This window comes from Vulpes vulpes, chromosome 10 (genome assembly GCF_048418805.1).
Source record: "Vulpes vulpes isolate BD-2025 chromosome 10, VulVul3, whole genome shotgun sequence".
NCBI classification, from domain to species: Eukaryota; Metazoa; Chordata; class Mammalia; order Carnivora; family Canidae; genus Vulpes; species Vulpes vulpes.
In genome coordinates, this window is record NC_132789.1 from 77,307,629 (window position 1) to 77,327,576 (window position 19,948).

A 19,948-nucleotide genomic window follows, 5' to 3' on the forward strand; every position below is an offset into this window, starting at 1 on the left:
GTCCCCTTTTTATATTCTCATATTTTGTATGTGCTTGACAGCAGGTTAAGGACATAGGACTATTTTAAAATAATGCCCTTGTTCCTTACTTGGCTTTCCTTCCCTCCTTTTTCCCTCCCTCTTTCCCTTCCGTCTTTCCTGCATGGAATTGGGAATCAGACAGACCTGGATTTGAATCTTGGGTCTGCTGGTTGCTGAATATGGGACTCCATGAAGTTTGTTTAAACTCCCTATGTGTCAGTTTTTTCACCTATAAAATTGATGTGCGGGTATTTGTCTTATAGTATTATTTAGTGTGTAATGGTCCAATTAGGCTTGACTCTACTGCAATAACAATTCAAGGTTATTTCTCATTTGAGCAAAGTCTTCTGTGGGTCTGGGTGACTCCAGGTTCAGCATTCCACTTTACCTCATTTTTATGGCATGTGGGTGTTAACATAGTCTTGTATGATCACCATAGCAATTAAATACTTCAGCCTAGAAGTGACATGTGTTGTTTCTGCTCACATTTCCTTTTTAATTAATAAACAGTTTCTTGAAATTCCTGATTTCAACAAGCTAAAGAAATGCAGTGCTCCTATCCATGCAGAATGGAAGAATGGAAATGTGGGTGAGCACCACTAATATCTACCCCAATCTGCTTTCCTCACCGAGTGTCCAGTGTACTGTTCTCTGCACACAGAATCCATTCACCCTTCTCCAAGATGACAACTCCATAGTTCCATCTCTCTGAGTCCAGGATGAAGCATACTTGAGATCTAAATTTTGCTTCTCTTGGGATGCCTGCGTGACTCAGCGGTTGAGTATCTGCCTTTGGCCCAGGGTGTGATCCTGGAGTTCTGGGATTGAGTCCCATATCAGGCTCCTACAAGGAGTCTGCTTCTCCCTTTGCCTATGTCTCTGCCTTCTCTCTGTGTCTCTCATGAATAAATAAATAAAATATTAAATAAATAAATTTTGCTTCTCTTAATCCAGAGCCCTATGATTTACAGTTCCTAGGGTGGCTAGTGCCTGGCATGGGGCAAATTCATTATGACTAGTAGTCAAGGATAGTAGGTTGACAATAGCAGCAATAGCCCTATCTTTCCAATCATGACATAGCAACATCTTCTTCATCAGGATATTTTTATAGCTCAAGATACTTGGTTGTTTCAGTGGCTAAGCATCAAATCCCCCTTCTTAGGGAATTCTTAGGTAGATTCACCTCTTCTCATCTTTGTCCATGTGATTTAGATGGGAGTGCTCTACCACTAGGAGTGGGCGTATACCCAAGGCCTAAAGAATCAATTTATTCTTATCTTCCTGGCCCCTGAGATAGGTTAACTGAGATAGGTGTTCCACTCAACTTGGTCCAGTGTGATTCAATCCTAAAACTGCCAGTGGAGAGGGGGGGATATCCTCTTTTTCCTTTTAGGATGTTGAGAGGTTAAGATGAAAGTCTGTACCTGCTGAAGGTCATCTTGTGAACAAAGTAAGAGCCTTCTAGAAATGAAATTAAAAAAGTAGGAATACCAAGGAGTCATGAGAATGAGTTCTGCTGATAGTATTTGAACCTCTAGATTCAGCCACTACTGGCTTTATGGTGTTTTCAATAACATGAACCAGTAATTTCTCCTTTTGGTTAACTTGGATTGATTTAGGTTGTGTGACTTATAGTGGTAGATTGCAAAAATGGCCACAAATTTTTCCCCTCCTTGTTTTCATACAACTGTGAGGGCTTTCCACACTGACTCTGGGCCTAGTCAGGTGATTTGCTTTGGACAAAAGATGCCCATAAACAGGATACAGAAGAGGTTTGAAAACCATGTGTGCATCAGAGTTTTCCTCTCTTGATGCCCTTTAGATCCTTCATCACTACTGCTATCTGAATAAGTACAGATCAACTCCTTGAGGAATACTGAGAGATCATGAAACAGAATTGCCTTAGCTGAGTCATCTGAGATTAACCAGCCAGACCAATCTACAAACTAACCACCTACATATGAAAAAGCCCAGCATAGATTGGCCAAGCTTTGTTCATACCTGAAAAACTTCCCAGCAGGGTCTTCACCCAAATAAATGATTGCTTATTTTTAATTAATAGAATTTGGGGTAGTTTGTCAGGGAGCAAAAGCTGACTGATAAATTTGCCAACAAAAGAGTGCTACTTGCTGCAATTCTGTTTTGATAGTTCTTTTATATCCTTCTTGCCCTTTTTTTTAAATTTTTTTTCCTTTTTATTTTTTAAATTTTTTAAATTTGAGAGAGAGAGAGAGAGAGAGAGAGAGAGAGAAAGCATGAATGGGGAGGAAGGGCAGAAGGAGAAGCAGACTCCCCAACTGAGCAGGGAGCCCAATGTGGGACTCAACCCCAGGACCCTGAGATCATGACCTGAGCTAAAGGCAGACACTTAACCAACTGAGCCACCCAGGAGCCACTTGTTTTGCCCTTTTTAAATATCAATTTTGTAATATCAATTAAATATCAATTTTGCATATCAATTTTGTAATAGTTTAATGAGCATGTAAGTAAATGCTCAATAACTATTCCCTAAATAAATGCTTAAAATGAATAGGGAAACTTAAGAGACATGTCTTGTCCATAGAATTGGTTCCAACACTGATTGCTTTAGGAAGGAAAGAACTGTGGAGGGAAAACCCATGGAGAAGCTGAGTATCTCAGCTTTATTGACTATTTGCAATCTTCTTTTGGGGAGTGTCTGTTCAAATAGTTTGTTCATTTGGGGAGGAGGGAGGACTAGCTCATTAAGTTATAAGAATTCTTCATATATCCTAGATACAAGTCCTCTATAGGACTTGTATAGAAAGACTGTCACAATCCAGAGGAGCCTCAGAAAACTTGAGGAAATGGAACGTGATATGAGGGATGGTAACTTAGGAAAGAAAAACTAAGGAAATCTGAATAAAGTATTGGCTTTGGTTAATGCGAATATTTTAATATGGATTCATTACCCAATATTTGTACCGTACTAATATAAGATATCAATAATTGGAGAAATTGAGTGCAAGTGCATGAGAATTCTCTGTACTATCTTCTCAATTTCCCTATAAATACAAGTCCCTCTGTTAGATACAAATATTATGACTTTTTTTTTTCCAGTCTAGAGCTCACCTTTTTTGTTTTCTTACTGGTGTTTTTTGAACAGCAAGTTTTATAATTTTAAATTTATTTATCAGTATTTTATTTTTTATTTTTATTCTTTTAAAGTGGGCTCCACAATCAGCATGGAGCTTAATATAGGGTTTAACACACAACCCTGAGGTTGATACCTGAGTTGAGATGAAGAGTTGGATTCTTAACTGACTGAGCCATCCAGGTGCCTCTCATTTATCAATATTTAAAATGGTTCATGATTTTTATGTCTTATTTTAGAAATTTTTACTTAACCCAAGATCACAAATATTTTCTCCTATGCTTTTTACTGGAAAATTTTTATTGTTTTAGCTTTTTAGATTTAAGGCTGTGATCCATTTTAAATTAAATTTTCTTCTGATGTAAGGTAAAGGTTCATCTTCCTCCTTCCCTCCTTCTTTCCTTCTTTTCTTCTTCCCTTCCTTCCTTTGGATATGAATGTCCAATCATTTCAGAACCATTTGTTGACAAGACTATCCTTTCCTCATTGAATTACCTTGGCATCTTTGTTGAAAATCAATTGGCCATATAAGTGTGGATCTATTTCTGGATGCTTTATTCTGTCCCATTGATCTATATGTCTATGCTTATGCCAATACTACACTGTCTTGATTCTGCAGCTTTAGAGTAAATCTTGAATCGAGTAGTGTAATCTTCCAGGATAGTTTTTATCTTTTTTAAATTGTTTGACTTTCCATTTTCTTTTTCTTTTTCCATTTTCATATATACTTTAGAATTATCTTATTACTTTTTTTTTTTTAAAGGAGGCCTGCTGGAATTTTCATATGGATTGCATTTAATCTGTAGTTCAGTCTGGGGAGAATTGACATCTCAACAGTATTGAGTTTCCCAGTCCACAAACATAATATGTCCATCCATCTATTAGGATGTTCAGCAATGTTTTCTAGTTTTAAGAATACAGATTTTGTACAATTTTCATTAACTTCATTTTAAGTATTTTTATGCTATTATAAATGGAACTTTAAAAAATTGTTGCTGGTATTAGAAATAGAATAACTTTTATTTAGTTTTGGTAGTTCGTGCCTCTAAAGGAATTTGTCATTTTCATTTAAGTTGTCAAATTTGGGACGCCTGGGTGGCTCAGCAGTTGAGTGCCTGCCTTCGGCTCAGGGTGTGATCCTGGAGTCCCAGGATCCAGTCCCACATTGGGTTACCTGCATGGAGCCTGCTTCTCTCTCTGCCTGTGTCTCTGCCTTTGTCTCTCTCTCTCTGTGTCTCTCTCATAAATAAATTAATAAAATCTTAAAAAAAATAAGTTAAAAAAATAAGTTGTCAAATTTCTTGGCATGAAGTTATCATAACAGTGTCTTATTATTATTTTAATATCTGTAAAATCTATAGTTGCAGTCCTTCTTTCATCTCTAATATTGATGATTTGTGTTTTTTCCCATTTTTTTCTTGATCAGTTTAGCTAGGTGGTTTCAATTGTATTAATCTATTCAAGGAAACAGCTTTTGGTTTTATTGACTTTCTTCACTGCTTTATGGTTTCTATTCCTTTGATTTCAACTGTTACCTCTATTATTTCCTCCCTTCTACTTGCTTTGGGTTTGATTTATTTCTCTTTTGTAGTGTATTTAGGTGGAAACTTAGATCTTTGATTTGAGACCTTTCTTATTTTCTAATATAAGCAATGAGAGCTATAAATTTCCCTTTAAGTGCTAATTTAGTGTACACTACAAATTTTGATATGCTTTTGGCCAATTTTTATCCAGTTCACAATATTTTCTAATTTTGCTTGCTTGTTCTTTGACCCATGGGTTATTTAGAAGTGTATGTTTCATTTCTAAGTATTTTGAGATTTTCCAGATATCTATTTACTGTTGATTTCTAATTTAATTCAATTGTAATTGGGGCACACACTCTATAGGATCCAATCATTTTAAATTTGCTGAGACTTTTTATAGCACAAGTGTGATTTATTTCAGTGATTATTCCATATGAAACTGAAAAGAATATGCATTCTGCTAATTCATGTTTTTCAAATCTATAGCCTTATCGATTTTTTTGTCCTACCTGTTTTATCAGTTACTGACAGAGATAATGTTAAAGTAGCCAATTATCACTGTAAATTTGTTCATTTATTTTTTTTAGTTCTGTCACTTTTTTGCCTCATCTATTTTGTTATAAAGTCCACAAATATTTAGGTTGCTATGTTCTGGGATGCCTGCATGGCTCAGCGGTTGGGCGGTTGCCTTCGGCTCAGGTCATGATTCTGGGATCTGGGATCGAGTCCCACATCAGGCTCCTGCGAAGAGCTTGCTTCTCCCTCAGCCTGTGTCTCTGCCTCTGTGTGTGTGTGTGTGTGTGTGTGTGTGTGTGTGTGTGTGTGTGTGTGTCTCATGAGTAAATAAATAAAACTAGGGATCCCTGGGTGGCGCAGCGGTTTGGCGCCTGCCTTTGGCCCGGGGCGCAATCCTGGAGACCCGGGATCGAATCCCACATCAGGCTCCCGGTGCATGGAGCCTGCTTCTCCCTCCGCCTGTGTCTCTGCCTCTCTCTCTCTCTCTGTGACTATCATAAATAAATAAAAAATTAAAAAAAAATTAAAAAAAAAAAACTTAAAAAAAGGATTGCTATATTCTTTTGATGGATTGATACTTTAATAATTAATGTGCATCTTTATTATTGGCAACATTGCTTGTTTTAAAGTTTACTTAATCTGATGTTAATATACCTCCTCTAAATTCTTATTATTAGTGTTTCATGTTTTATTTTTCTCACTCTTGTTATTTTTAACCTATCTATGTCTTTATATTTAAAGTATATCTTGTAAAGTATATCTTGTAAAGTATATCTTGTAAATAGTGTATAGTTGGGCCTTGCTCTTCTTTTAATTGGTATGTATAACAATTATATTTAATGTAATTATTTTTATTGCTGGGTTTAATTCTACCTTCTTGCTATTTATTTTCTATTTGTCCAACCTGTTTTTTATTCCTCTCTTCTTCTTTTCCTATCTTCTTTGGGATTAATTGAGTTTTTTTTTTTTTCACTTTATCTCCACTACCGGTTTATTAGCTATTACTCTTTGTTGTACTTTTTGCTTGAGGATTAGAGCAGGCTTCCTTAACTCATCATATAGCAGTATGAATTAATGACATGCCTCTTCACATATAATGCAAGAATCTTTCAATACTATGTGTTCTATTTAACACCATCTCTATTTTTGTATATTTTATATCTATAAATTTTAGAAGTCCTGCAAAACATTACTATTAGTTTTTACTTTAGATAGTTATCTTCTAAAGAAATTAAGAAACTATATCCTCATTCTTAAACACATTAGCTCATGACTAGTTGAACACCCTGAGTTGATTTGCTTAGTATGATTAACTGAATGAATCACTGTCCAAGGGGGATGGATTTATTTTTAGACCACTTAGGCCTATAGAAACACTAACCTGGATGCACACTTTTCCTGAAGAACATAGGGTTTTTAGAGAAGAAATAGAAACATGAAGAAACAAATTTTGTTGTGTTTTAAAGGGCAAAGGAAGTAAATGATGTGGTCTAGGTAACCAGCAATGGCCACTGGGTCAAGTTATTTCCTTAATAATTTTTAATGGATCTGGCTCCACTACTTTGGTTTCAACTGTTATCTCTATTGACCCATGGGTTATTTAGAAGTGTATGTTTCATTTCTAAGTATTTTGAGATTTTCCAGATATCTATCTACTATTGATTTCTAATTTAATTCAATTAGACTACTTTGAGTGGTGGTCATTCACTAGAAACTCAGACACACTCTAAGAAAGACCAGTTTTGTATGATTTGATTGATTAGGTTTCTTGGTATGGTTTAATATCATTATTGTGTAATACCCATGTCAATGCATTGTTATATGGGTTGCAATTCATTTTATTCAATGGTAGGTATAATTCTTCTGTTTTGCATAGCACTCCTGGGAATGTATAACATATAGGACAAGTATCTTACCATACAGTTTATCAAAAAGATTGATTAACAGAAAATAGTCAAATGGAGTTTTTGAAAATCAATTAATATAATCTATCACATCATTAGGCTTAAAAAGAAAACAATCACATGATTATATAAAAATGTAGAAAAAATATTTGATAAATTTCATCACCTATTCATATGAAAACTTTCAGTAAACTAGAAACAGAAAGGAATTTCCTCAACTTGATAAAGATTGTTTACAAAAACCTACAGCTTATGTCACACTTAGTGGTGAGATCAGATACAAGGCAGGGATGTCTCTCTCACCATTCCTTTTCACATTATATTGGAAATTGAAGCTAATGCAAGAAAAGGAAACAAAAGATATACAGATTGGGAAAGAAGAAATAAAATTGTCCTTGTTTGCAGAGGACATGATCACCTATGTAGAAAATCCAAAAGAATTGATAACTCCTACCCATCCCCAAACAAAAAAAACTCTCCTAGCGTTACTAAGTGACTGTAGCAAGGTTCAGGATATAAGGTAATGTACCAGATCTATATGAGGAAGTCTGTAAGGCTGACGAACAAAATCATGATCATGGATAGGAAGATTCAATATTGTCAAGTTGTTAATATTTTCAGCAAGTTATTTTGTGGATATTGGAAACTGATTCTAAAGTTTGTGTGGAGAGGCAAAAGACTCAGAATGGTCAACACAATATTAAAGGAGAAGAACAAAGTTGGAGGCTGACACTACTTGACTTTAAGACTTACTGTAAAGCTTCAGTAATCAAGACAGTGGTATTGATGAAAGAATAGACAAATAGATCAATGGGATAGAACAGAGAGCCCAGAAATAGACCCATATGAATATAGCCCAACTCATCTTTGACAATGGAACAAAGATAATATAGTGGAGCAAAAATAGTCTCTTAGAACAGATGGTGCTGAACAACTGGTCAGCTACATGCAAAAACAAAACAAAACAATAAATGTAAACATAGATCTTATAGCATTCATAAAAATTAATTCACAATGGGGGCACCTGGGTGACTCAGTGGTTGAGAATCTGGCTTTGGCTCAGGTCGTGACCCCAGGGTCCTGGGATGAGTCTCACATCAGGCTCCTTGCAGGGAGCCTGCTTCTCCCTCTGCCTGTATCTCTGCCTCTCTCTCTGTGTCTCATGAATAAATAAATAAAATCTTTTAAAAACTTAACTCAAAATGACCACAGACATAAATGTAAGATGCAAAGCTATTAAACTACTAGAAGATACCATAGAAGAAAACCTAGGTGACCTTGAGTATGATGATGACTTTTTATATACAACACCAAAGACATGATCCATAAAAGAAAGAACTGATGAGCTGGTCTTCATTAAAGTTAAGAACTTTTGCTCTGTGAGAGACAATGTCAAGAGAATGGGAAGAGGAGCGGCAAGCTAGGAGAAAATGATTGATAAAGACACATTGATAAAAGGCTGTTATCTAAAAATATACAAAGAACTCTTAAAATTCAACAGTAAGAAAACAAACAACCTAATTAAAAAATGGACCAATGACCTTAACAGATATATCACCAAAGAAGATACAGAGGGCAGCTAAGCATAATGAAAAGGTATTCCACATTATATGTCATCAGGGAAATAAATGTAACTTAAAACAATGAGAAACCACTACATACCTATTAGTATGGTCCAAATCTAGCAAACTGGCTACAACAAATGGCTGAGAGGATTTATGGAACAATAGGAACTCATTCATTTCTGGAGTGGAAGGGAGATGTAAAATGGTATAGCCATTTTGGAAAACAATTTGGCGGTTTCTTACCAAACCGAATATACCCTTGCTAGACCATCCTTGCTATTTACCCAAAGCAGCTAAAACTTATGTCCACACAAAAACCTGCATATAGATGTTTACAGAAGCCTGATTCATAATTGCTAAAATGTGGAAGCAGTCAAGATGTCCCTCAGTAGGTGAATGGATAAACAGAAGTGTACACCTAGACAATGGAAGATTACTCAGCACTAAAAATAAATGTGCTATCAAGCCATGAAAAGACATGGAAGAGGGCAGCCCAGGTGGCTCAGTGGTTTAGTGCTGCCTTCAACCCAGGGCCTGATCCTGGAGACCCGGGATCAAGTCCCATGTCAGGCTCCCTGCATGGAGCCTGATTCTCCCTCTGCCTGTGTCTCTGCCTCTCTCCCTCTCTCTCTGTGTCTCTCATGAATAAATAAACGAAATCTTAAAAAAAAAAAAGACATGGAATAAATTTAAATGTATTTTACTAAGTGAAAGGAGCCAATTTGACAAGGCTACACACTGTATAAGTCCAACTATATAACATTCTGGAAAAAGCAAACTATGGGAAACGAACTAGGGGTGGCGGAAGGGGAGGAGTGTGGGGGTGGGGGTGAATGGGTGACAGGCACTGAGGGGGGCACTTGACGGGATGAGCACTGGGTGTTATTCTGTATATTGGCAAATTGAACACCAATAAAAAATAAATTTATTGTTAAAAAAAAAAGCAAAACTATGGAGACAATGAAAAGATAAGTAGTTGCCAGGAGTTGGGGGGGAAGGATGAATAGGTGGATTACAGAGAATTTTGGGGGCAGTGAAAATACTCTGTATGATACCATGTTGATGTGTATGTGTCATTCTACCTTGGTCCAAGCCCATAGAATGGACCCTATCAGGAGACCTTAATGTAAACTCTGGACTGTGGGTTCAACAGTTGTCGCAACTGTACCACTCTGGTGTAGAATGTTGGTAATGGGGGAGGTTATGCATAAGTCAGAGTAGGGCTTTATGGGAAATCTTTGTACGTTTCCCTCAATTTTGCTGTGAACCGAAAGCTGCTCTAAAAAATAAAGTCTTAGTTAAAAAAAAAAAAAAGGAATTCTCTCTTTTTTCTTTGTTTCTTTTTTTGTTTTGTTTCTTTTTCCTCTCCTCCTCTCCCTTTCCCTTCCCTTCCTTCCAATCTCCTCCCCTCTCCCTTTTTTTCTTCTTTTTCTGGCTGATACCCCTAGAAGCCCAAAGCCAAACAAAGGAAAAATGTTCCATTCCCAAATGAGATGTTATATTCTTCCTTCAGAGCTTGCAAATGAAGTGGTCAGACACGGGTTTTGCAACCCCCAGCCCTACACTCGCCTTAAAAATACAATATTGAAAATGGGAAGGGTGAACTACAAGAGTCCTGAGGACTGAGAGACTAAGCAAGAGCAGCTATCCAGAGAAGATTGCCTGCATCCTGAGAAGTTTAGAGGGATATTCTCAGAGGGGAACTCTCTGAGGAACCCACAAAAGTGCCCCATGACAGAGAGAAAGGTCTGACCTGACATGAAAGGCTACTGTGACCCAGCCTGAGTTCTCTGGACTTTGGATTGTTTCACCAAATGGAGAATCCTCAGTCCAAGTCAACGAACGGAGAACTGGGGAGCTCTTTCATTTAACATGTTCTTTGCACTTAAGGACTCTTCTGCCATTCTTTAAATCATCTCTGGGTTTTGTTTACTTTTTATTTCTTAGTCTGCTTTTCTGCAGTGCAGGCAAATATTTTCCTCCCTAATGACCATATTCTTCTTGCATGGAATTTATTCTCAGTAGACAGCTAGCAAAATCCATTCAGCATTTCCCTTGGTTATTAGTTTATTTACTTCAATTGAGTGGATGTTATTTTAAGCCACCTTTCCCCATACATGTTGTATCCAAAAGATATTTAAAATATCTCTTATTAACAAGTGCTCCTAAATAGAGGGTTTAAATGTCTCCCCCAGATATCAAATTGTTATGTGCATTCTGATAATCCTGTTATGTTCACTTTCACTTCTCTCAATAGGGAATTAGAAACCGACATATGCTTCAGATAATGTCTAGTTTGATCTTTGGAATGATTAGGGAGTTCACTGGCTTGAATGTCCTGGGTGGGAAGGGGTGAAGCAGAGCTGATATGAAGCCAGGACACATTGATATCACTTGTAAAGTATTAAAATACCTCCATACTTCTTTGGTACTAAACAGAAATTGCCCCATGACCCCCATTGCCTGGCACCTTGGTTCCCCTAGACTTCCCCAGCAGCGAGATGGTTAAGCCTGGTGAGCCTGGGATCCCTGTTTGACTGGGGGTGCCTCGCACAGTATAGTCTGTTCAGTATTACGAATACCACCACTTGGCTAACGGAATGGAAAGGAATTACAACATGATTGGCATTCCTAAGGGAATCCTGGAAAACTGGACATAATCATAGGGGTTAACATCTATGGGGAACTGTTTTAAGGAACTCTATTAACTCATTGAACACCCTCGACAATCCTATGCTCTAGCTATTATTATTATTATCCCCATTTTACAGATGAGGAGCTGAGGCCTACATTAGGTTACTTGCCCGAGGTCACACAACTAATAAGTGGAGGAATTTGGAATCGGAACTCAGGCTGACCCCAAAACCAGTTTTTTTTTTTTTTTAATCTCCTTATAGCTCTGAGCTTTTGTGAGTCTCTAAGCAAGAAACATTGATTGGGCTCCTGCCATATAGAGTACTGGGAAAAGCACCATGGGTGAAATATAGAAAAATACCTAAATCCTATCTTTTCATAGTTTATCATCTAGCAAATTTGGTCAAGCTCCTCTTCTCCTGATCTGGACAACACAAGTCCCACATAATCCTATTCCATGTCAGAGAGACCATTTGATGGACAAACTTCAGAGGGAATATTGGGCACATAGGACTTTTATTTAATGGTGTCACTGAAGATCTGAAAGGTAATATTTTTGAAGGTTGCTTTCTGGGACACAGGAAATAGTTTTTTAATGTAGACATTTCGCCTTTTCACATTGAGATGGAAGTTTGTGGCAGTGTTTTTCATAAATATGAATTTAAAATAAGGTAGATCAAACTGTATCCCAATAAAATGGACCTGAATATTTCACCCATACAGCTATTGCAACACTCAGAACTTTAGGATGAGATACATGTGTCTGTTTTCAGAAAAAAATTGTCATTTATATAACAATGTAAAGCGCATTTAAGGTACATGTGTTTGGATCCTATAATAAATTTTCTGTGCATTAATGCATGGTATTTGATAAAGAGGCAGTGTCCTCTAAAAGCAAATTGTATTTTTTTCATGTATTCAGTTAAGTTGCCATGACAATAATTAGTGTGATATGTTATGAAAGGCATTCATATAAGGATGAAATGCATGAAGCAGACTCCAAACACATAGTACTGGCAAGTTTTTCTGTTATAAATTGAAGCAAGATTTTCATGACATTTGAGAAATGGAGACCCAGGAAGCCAGAAATCAAATAATCTATTCTCTTCTTTGAGATAAGAACTCACTGTTCATATTTACTTCTGCAGTGTGATTTGACTGGCTGGCCCTGATGTATTTAGGAAAACCTTACCTGGCCTCTGCTAGACTATTACACCTATATTTCAGTGCAACTTACCCATTTTTTCTTAAGAAAAAAAGTATGAAATAAAAAGATATTTTAAAGAGAAGATTCAGAAAACAAGACAATCAGATAGTTTATGTATATTCAACAACATTTGGGAACAGGATACCCTGAGCTCTGGAATCTGGTTTCAAGTATTGGGTTCATCCCTTACTAACAGTTAGTCACTCTATGACTCAGTTTCCCTAACTGTCAAATGGCCAATAGTATCTATTTTGTTAGCCTTAATATTGGTTAAGACTATATATGTATTATTAATATAATAATAATTATTAATATATAAATATATAGGGTTTTCTATATTTGCTTAAATATATATAAAAATGAATATGTATATATGTAATTAATTATAACATGTAAATAATTGTACCATTTAATATTAGAAATTTGCCAAATTTTATAAGAATGTGTTATAAACATTAATTTAAAGTCCTAAAACGTGAACTTGGTGTATCTGTTTCTTTGACCTCTTATGTTACTGGGTTTTTGTTTTTGTTTTGTTTTAGAAAAACAGTTTGGGAATTTTGCATTTTCATTTAAAAACTCCAGGTTTAACCACGAAGGGCTAAATGCTTCATATAATATAAATTTGTTTAATTTTGGAATTTTGAAAAACAAGTTATTTCATTGTATCTATATATTTTTTTTCAGGCATAGCAAATTAAAGCATGGATCTAAGGGGACCATTACTGTTATAGCAAAAGGATCTAATATATAGCTATAATTCTCCATTGCTGTAATTAGTTTTCTTTAAAGACTGTTTTGATTGTAAAATATTTGGCATCTGTTAATTTTTAAAATCTCTATTGGATCAGGCCTACCTAAAAATCTGATGAAAATTATGGATCCTCTCCCCATCCCAGAAAAGAATGTGTATATACAACCAGTTTTGAATGTAATTTTGGGGGGAACTCATGAAGCCCACTTATGGATCCTTGTCCAACTCTTCAGTTCCAGGAAGAACTTCATTTGTTTGTGCCTCAACAGAATAACTTTGCAGTTCTCACAGAGCTCTCTGGCCTGGCCCAAGTGTGCTGTTAAATGGTTTCATGCAATAGTCTTTCTTGAGTCAGGAAGATGATTGAGATCTATGGAATAAACTTACCTACCACTCAGGTCTCCTAAGCACTGACCCGTTTCCAACAACCCTTCCCCCTTGGTCAAACATTTTTTTCCTCTCACACTAATTGGTTCAATTAATATTTCTCAAATACCTAATATGGGCCAAATCATGGGTTAGGTATTGTGATATGCTGAAATATAAGACATGTTCCCTGCCTTCCAGTGGGGAGATGGTTGGACAAATAGACAAATTGTAATATGATGCCATAATGCCATAATAAGGATTATCCAAGTGTATTAAGTGTCACAGTAATACAAAGGAGGTAGGGCCATATCAAAAGCTTTGATCAGTCAATAGCAATAGTTCAAAATGTCCAGTTTATTAAATCTTTGATAATGGACCAAATTCTAAAGCCAAACTGATCATGGGCAAATGAACACTAAAGGACTTTTCACAAGCAATAGTCTAAAAATGAGTATTTGCTGAGTAGTTACTAAACTCCAGAATTAAAATGTTATTAAAAATGTTAATTGCAGAGAGTCACCCTCTTCCATTGTCAAATGCCATATAGTCCCATTCAGGCTGTGCATGGTGAGTCAAATAGCTCCCGTTCAGAGCACACTGAAAAGGGGAGAACTAATTTTCCTCAGCCTATCATCTAAACAAAAAGCATTTTCCCGAGAAGATTTAGAACACAGCTTTGATCAAGGTGTGGCAGTTCATATTTTACTCCTGAAAACATGGTGAATGAATAAAACATAAGAAAATTTGAATGACAAGCTTGTCTTTAAGAAATTTTACTGGCGACAACACAAATCCTGAACCTCATCTTTCAAATGTCACTTCCTTGGTTGAAGTCATCTGTGAATCCTTCTTTAATAGCCTGTGCTCCATGACAGTATCATAAGTCTTTGTTGGCCTTTGTTCTGGAGAATGGGAGGTAGGGGGACCACCCCTGCTGCAGCAGACCCAGAAGATAGGAGGCTGCTTAAAGACCTCCTGCTGCACCTGACAACGCAGGGTGCTTAGCAAATCTAAGGTGTATTTGTCCATCAATTCTTCAACCAAGAGGCCCAATATTTTCAATATTAATTTTATTGAGGGCACTGAATAGCTCAAGGACTTGGAGTGGTATTATGTGGGCAGAGGTTCAGGTGGCCTTAAGAAAGGTTAATTAACTAGACACTACATTTTAGTTCTTGCTAATTAGAAAGAGCTGCCAAGAAGAATTAAACTGCAATTTGTAACTCATTTTGATCGTCCTTCTTCGTGACCCTACCTGAGCTAAAATGTGGAGGTAAAGGGAGAGGGAAGCTAGAAGTCAGAAGACAACTTGCAAATATCCTTGGCTCCCAGCGGTGACACAGAGCAGTCCCTGGAGATAGAACAGGCTGACCTCAGGGCCTGGCCTCCGGTGCTAAAGAGCTGGGGGGGGGGGGGGGGGGGCGGAGGGGGGGGGCGGAGGGGGGGGATGGCGGTGCAAGGGGGGGTCGGTGGGTGGGGGAGTGGGAGGATGGGGGGGTGACTGGCTGCTGAGGCTGGGAGGGGCTTGGGGCACAGTGAGGGAGACCGGCCTGCTCCGAAGCCCGTCTCTGGGCGCCACCAGTCTCCTCCTCCTGGATCTGGGGCAGGTTTCCACATTGCTCTGGACTTGGGGGTGGCAATTCAGTGTGGGGCCAGGAGGAGCGAGAGGCTGAAGAGACCTGGAGGGGGCGGGGTGTGGGCTCTCAGGAGGCAAGTTCAAGGCAGGAGGAGCGTCCATGAGAGCCTCAGAGAGCCTCAGGGACCATAGGGCCTGCATCCACCTAAGCCCACCTGTCGTCCTGTGAGATGGGCAGTAACAACGGGCATCCCCACTTTACAGGTGCGGAAGATGAAGGCCGGGAGAGGGCGTCTGGACCCAGGGTCCTTGGCTGGGGGTTGGCTGACGGCGCCGGCTGAAACTACCAGATCTGTGCACTCTTTTCCTGGGATGGCTCACCCGCTGCGCCCCCGGGGACGACGTGCGGGCACCGGTGTGTCCGCCGCAGCCCCAGCGCGGGTCACCTGCTGCCGCGTCGCGGCCCTCCCGGGGAGCGGGGCGCCCAGGGCGGGGTGGCCAGGGCTGGGGCGCCCAGGGCGGGGGCGCGGGCAGCTGCCCGAGCATTGCCCAGCGCGACGGTCGCCAGACTTCTCTGCCCTCCCGGTGCCTCGCCCGAGTCGGCACAACCCCAAACGCAGTCAACAGCCGAGGTGTTGGACGCGGGCGGCTTCCGGGGCCGCGATTCCCGGCGACCACGCTGCCCGGGAATCGCGACCAGGCCAGGGCAGGCCCGGGCTCACTCGCGGGGACCTGCAAAACCCCGCGGGGTCGTTGGGCGGCCTCCGCGTTTATTCCCCCCTCCCCCCACCCCCGGGCCCCGGGAGCCGCCGGCTTCCCGGTCCCTGTCCCCGCGCCACCCCGACCCTGAGAGGATCCCTAAGGCAGAGCCCGCGGCGCGGGATGGCAGGGCTTGGGGGGGGGGCGGGGAGCGCCGCCCGCGTTCAGTCACTCGACAAGCACCGGCTCGCGCCCGGATGGGGGCAGGGGCAGTGGGTGTGCAGTCGGGCGCCAGCCACGGCCCCGTGGGGAGACAGACGCCCCAGCCAGGGTGTCGGGGGGATGTGCCAGCACCGGTCTGGCTGTTCAGGTCAGAAGTCTGTACTTAGCGGTGAAGGACTTCGCTCACAACAATCCACAGGACAGATGCCACCGTCCCCTGGGCTTCGGCCTCGGAGGCAACCCCTCCTCGACAGTGTCCCCTAGGCCGGGAGTCGCGCCCGAGGGTCACGGGCGGTCGGTGCCACCCCCTGCGTCCCCAGGCGTCCCGTGGAGCTTCGGTCCGGGAGGCTGTGGCCCGCTCGGGACTCCCCGATCCCGCGCTTGCCCGCGTCGCCCTGTCACCCCCGCGCGGAGGGGCGCCCCCTTGGGGGGACCCAACCCGGGCCCGCCCGCAGCCGCCGCCGCCCGGCGCCTCCCACTGCTCGCCTCGCTCCTCCCCTCCCTGCCGCCCGCCCTCCCGCGCGGGTTCAATCCCCGCGAGGACCCGGAGCGCGGGGACCCGGCGCGCGGCTGGCCGTCTGCGCCCTCGGTGCGCACGCCCCCGCGGCCACCCGGGCCGGGGCCCTGCGGGCCGACTGGGCATGCCCAGGAGCGGGGCGGCCGGGCGCCGCGGGAGCCGAGCGCATGCACTCGCGGGGCCGGGCTCCCGCCGTCCAGGGCCGAGGCGCGCAGGCAGCCGCTCCTGCCGACGCCCGGGGCCCCCTGCGCGGGACGCGAGCGCGGATGGCCTCCCTGGCGGCCCACGGTGACGGTGCGCGGCCGCGGCTCTCGGGGCGGCGGGGCGGCGGGGCGGCGGGGCGCTCCGGGGTCCGGCCCCCGTGGGCGGGGGGGGTGGGCGCCCGGGCCGCGCATCCGGGCAGGGGCTGTTCGCGGAGCGCTGGAGGCCGCACACACGCCTAACCGGTAGGTGCCGGGCGGCTTCGGGGCTGCGGCCCCGCGCGCCGCGGGAAGGGTGTCAAGTCCGCTTCCAGGGGAGCGAGGCTGGAGGTAGGAGGTCGGCGTTCAGGGAGCGTCTGTCTTGTCCCCGACTGACCTTGGGCGAGTTATTTAAACTTTTTTGATCTTGTTTTTCTCCATCTTTAAATGAGCCATGTATGGGGTTAAAATAATATGCACCCGAATATGTTTTTAAGGCAAAAAGAAAATCAGCTTGGAAATAAAAGTTTCATGGACATAGAAGGCATTACTCTCCCACTCCTCCCCTCCCATTTTGACTAAAGAAATATATATTTGTATTATTTCTTTAAAGGCATTGCAGAATTCCGAGGAAAGCAAAATCACAGTATGAAGGTTTCCAGCTCAGCTGGAAATCCCAGGGCACTGGGGAAGCCAGCAAGGCTTTTTTTTTTTTTTTGGTTTTGTTTTTTCTTTTATTAACATTACTGCTTTTGTACGAAAAAGCAATTCTCTGTAGACCTTTCAGAGATTTCGGCAGAGATTGGGTTCTAGGAGGCTAAAACCCAAGCAGTCTTCCCCCACCCTCCCCTGGCTTGCAATCAGTTGCTGTGTGATAACATCTAGTTTTGGGAGTTTTATACGTGAAGGTAATGAGAATTGTTGGAGAATGTTGTGCAGGGACCTCTCCAAGCCCGGGGTTGGTGGGAGGGAATTTGCTGCTTTTTGGTTTGGAGGCTTCATCTCCAGGCCAGGGATGTCCCCTGCCATTTTCCCAAGGTTAAATGGGTCAGTCTTTTTGGGGGGGGAGGGGAAGATCTAAACTGATTTAAAATGATCACTCAGGTGGCTCTGAGGGTTTGCAGTTGATCCTTGTGAACTGATAAGGAATTATGAAAAGATTACGAATTGCATACTAGTGGCTTTTTTTTTTTTTTTAAACTTAGTGCATCTTCCGTTGGACTGTGAATTGTTCTTACTCCTGCTGTAGGTTGTACACATAACATTGTCATTCTTAGGTTACCATCTGGGCATAATCCAACATTCTGATGTTTTTTTTTTTTTTTTTTTTTTTTTTTTTTTTTTTTTTGCATCTTTGTTGCCAGACATCTCTTTTTACACCTTTTTCTATCAGAGGGATCCACCGTGTTAGATTTCACATGCTCCCGTGTGGATACTGTCAGTGATGGTGATAATCAGTACGTTAAATGTCTAGAAACTTTAAAAGCTTAACTGGGCACCCAGTAGAGAAAATGAAGTCAGAAGTCATGAAATTGGTTTTGAAAAGCAAGTATATTTCAGTAATTAAAGGGATAGATCATTTTTTTCTGGCAGCTAAAAATTACACAGGTTTCTCTTTAGGACCTTAAAGGGAACCGAAACAGATTTCAATGGATATATATCAATTAGAAGTTGCACTTGTTTAAATATATTCTTAACACCCTTCTTCCTTCTGTATCCATAAAGTAGTGAACCAACAAAGTACACGTTCATTCTTTGGCCCAAGGCAAACTGACTCAAGACGTGACAAGACAAGTTAGTCCGTCGGGGTTCCCATCCTAGTGAACGTGTTAAGGAAGAACAAATTTGAGCACATTCAATATATTTCTCACCCACGGAATGCTGTTGAGATTATTATCTGATGAGAGCTTGGTCCAGCTCTGGAACCTTCTACAAGTCATCTCTCTGACAACTGAACTGTTTTAAAAAGAATGTTCCCTTTCAGTTCTGTTGGATTTGGGTTTAGCTATCACGATGGGGGATGATCTAAGTTTCTTGCCCAGAATTTATAGGGTTCAATTTTTATATTCATTTGACTGACTTAATAAATGCTTAAGTCCTATCTTTAGCACAGGGGTTGCCAAGAGAATGTACAGTTATACTGTAGACTGTATGTTTTAGGTTCCTGAGAGAAAAATTTAGCTTGTGTATGCATTTCATTAGCAGCAGCCTCCAGTAAACCTCATTAGCTTCCCATCTAAATATGCATTTTTGATCCTACTTGTTCTTTCTGTATTTTAGCACGCATTTTTACTTTCAGACAGCCATCTAGACTTATATATTCCAAAAATGTGAAATGAGATGCAGGTAATCAGTAACTGTAACATGTACGCTAAGAAATATCTGTTCAGTGGATGATGCAATTTTTATTAGGAAGAGGAGGAAAAGGAAAAGATGTGTGTGTGGGTAATTCCCGGTGGAAGGCATGGCTTGAGCGAAGGCTAAGAGTCTAGGGGTGACCAGAAGTCCAGCACTTGTGATTAGAAGAGGGCATGGGAGGGGGGCAGGAAAACCAAGCTTCATCACTGCAACAGGCGCGTGAAATGAGGCAGAGGAAGGGTGAGAGCATAGCAGACCGTTTCCCCTCCTCTCACTTACCTTTGTTGGGGTGATTTCTCAGTGGAAATCCACAGCTCAGATCACCTTTCTAGGGGGCCCTGCCTGTGTCCCCAGCTGCAGGTTAGCAGCTCAAGTATTCAAAACAGAACCCCTCCCGTTCCCCTGTTTCCCTAGAATGACTCCAGCTGCTGGCTGCTGGGCTCAAACTGCATGCCAGGCCCTTGCCCGACCCAGGGGGGCCTGAACCAGGGAGATCTCTGTATTTCTCCACCTGAGGAGACACATTTCTGACCTAAGACCTATAATGTGGTTGTGGGCCGGAGTGGGGGGACGAAGGGGACTTGGAGGGGGAGGGCATTGTGGGGAAGGACAGCTGCGCCAATGGAGGTGGAGGAGAGGGGATGAGTTAGGGGGCATTGCCGGGAGGGACAGCTGCGCCAACAGAGGTGGAAGAGAGGTGGCAGGGGGCATTGGGGCAGCCCTGGGAGGCGGTGACCCCCTGTTGGGGTTGGCCGGGGCCACTGCGCTCCATGTAGGCACCTGGGCCAC

General features: G+C 41.8%; 1 protein-coding gene across 8 annotated transcripts in view; it reads left to right on the forward strand.

Moving 5' to 3' along the window:
• Positions 1–15,305: 15,305 nt before the first annotated feature.
• ANO4 (anoctamin 4) overlaps positions 15,306–19,948 on the forward strand; it is a 402,861-nt gene continuing 398,218 nt past the window's right edge. For 3 of the 8 annotated variants that reach the window (XR_011994944.1, XM_072724684.1, XM_072724686.1), the window contains exon 1: positions 16,774–16,916. Coding sequence is in view for 4 of the 8 variants with exons in the window: in XM_072724684.1 (XP_072580785.1) it covers positions 16,790–16,916 (127 nt within the window). In the remaining 4 variants the exon portion in view is untranslated. Of the gene's footprint in view, positions 15,449–16,773; positions 16,917–17,036; positions 17,153–19,948 lie in introns of those variants that run through there. The other 5 variants (XM_072724692.1, XM_072724694.1, XM_072724685.1 and 2 more) reach the window with 4 other exon arrangements.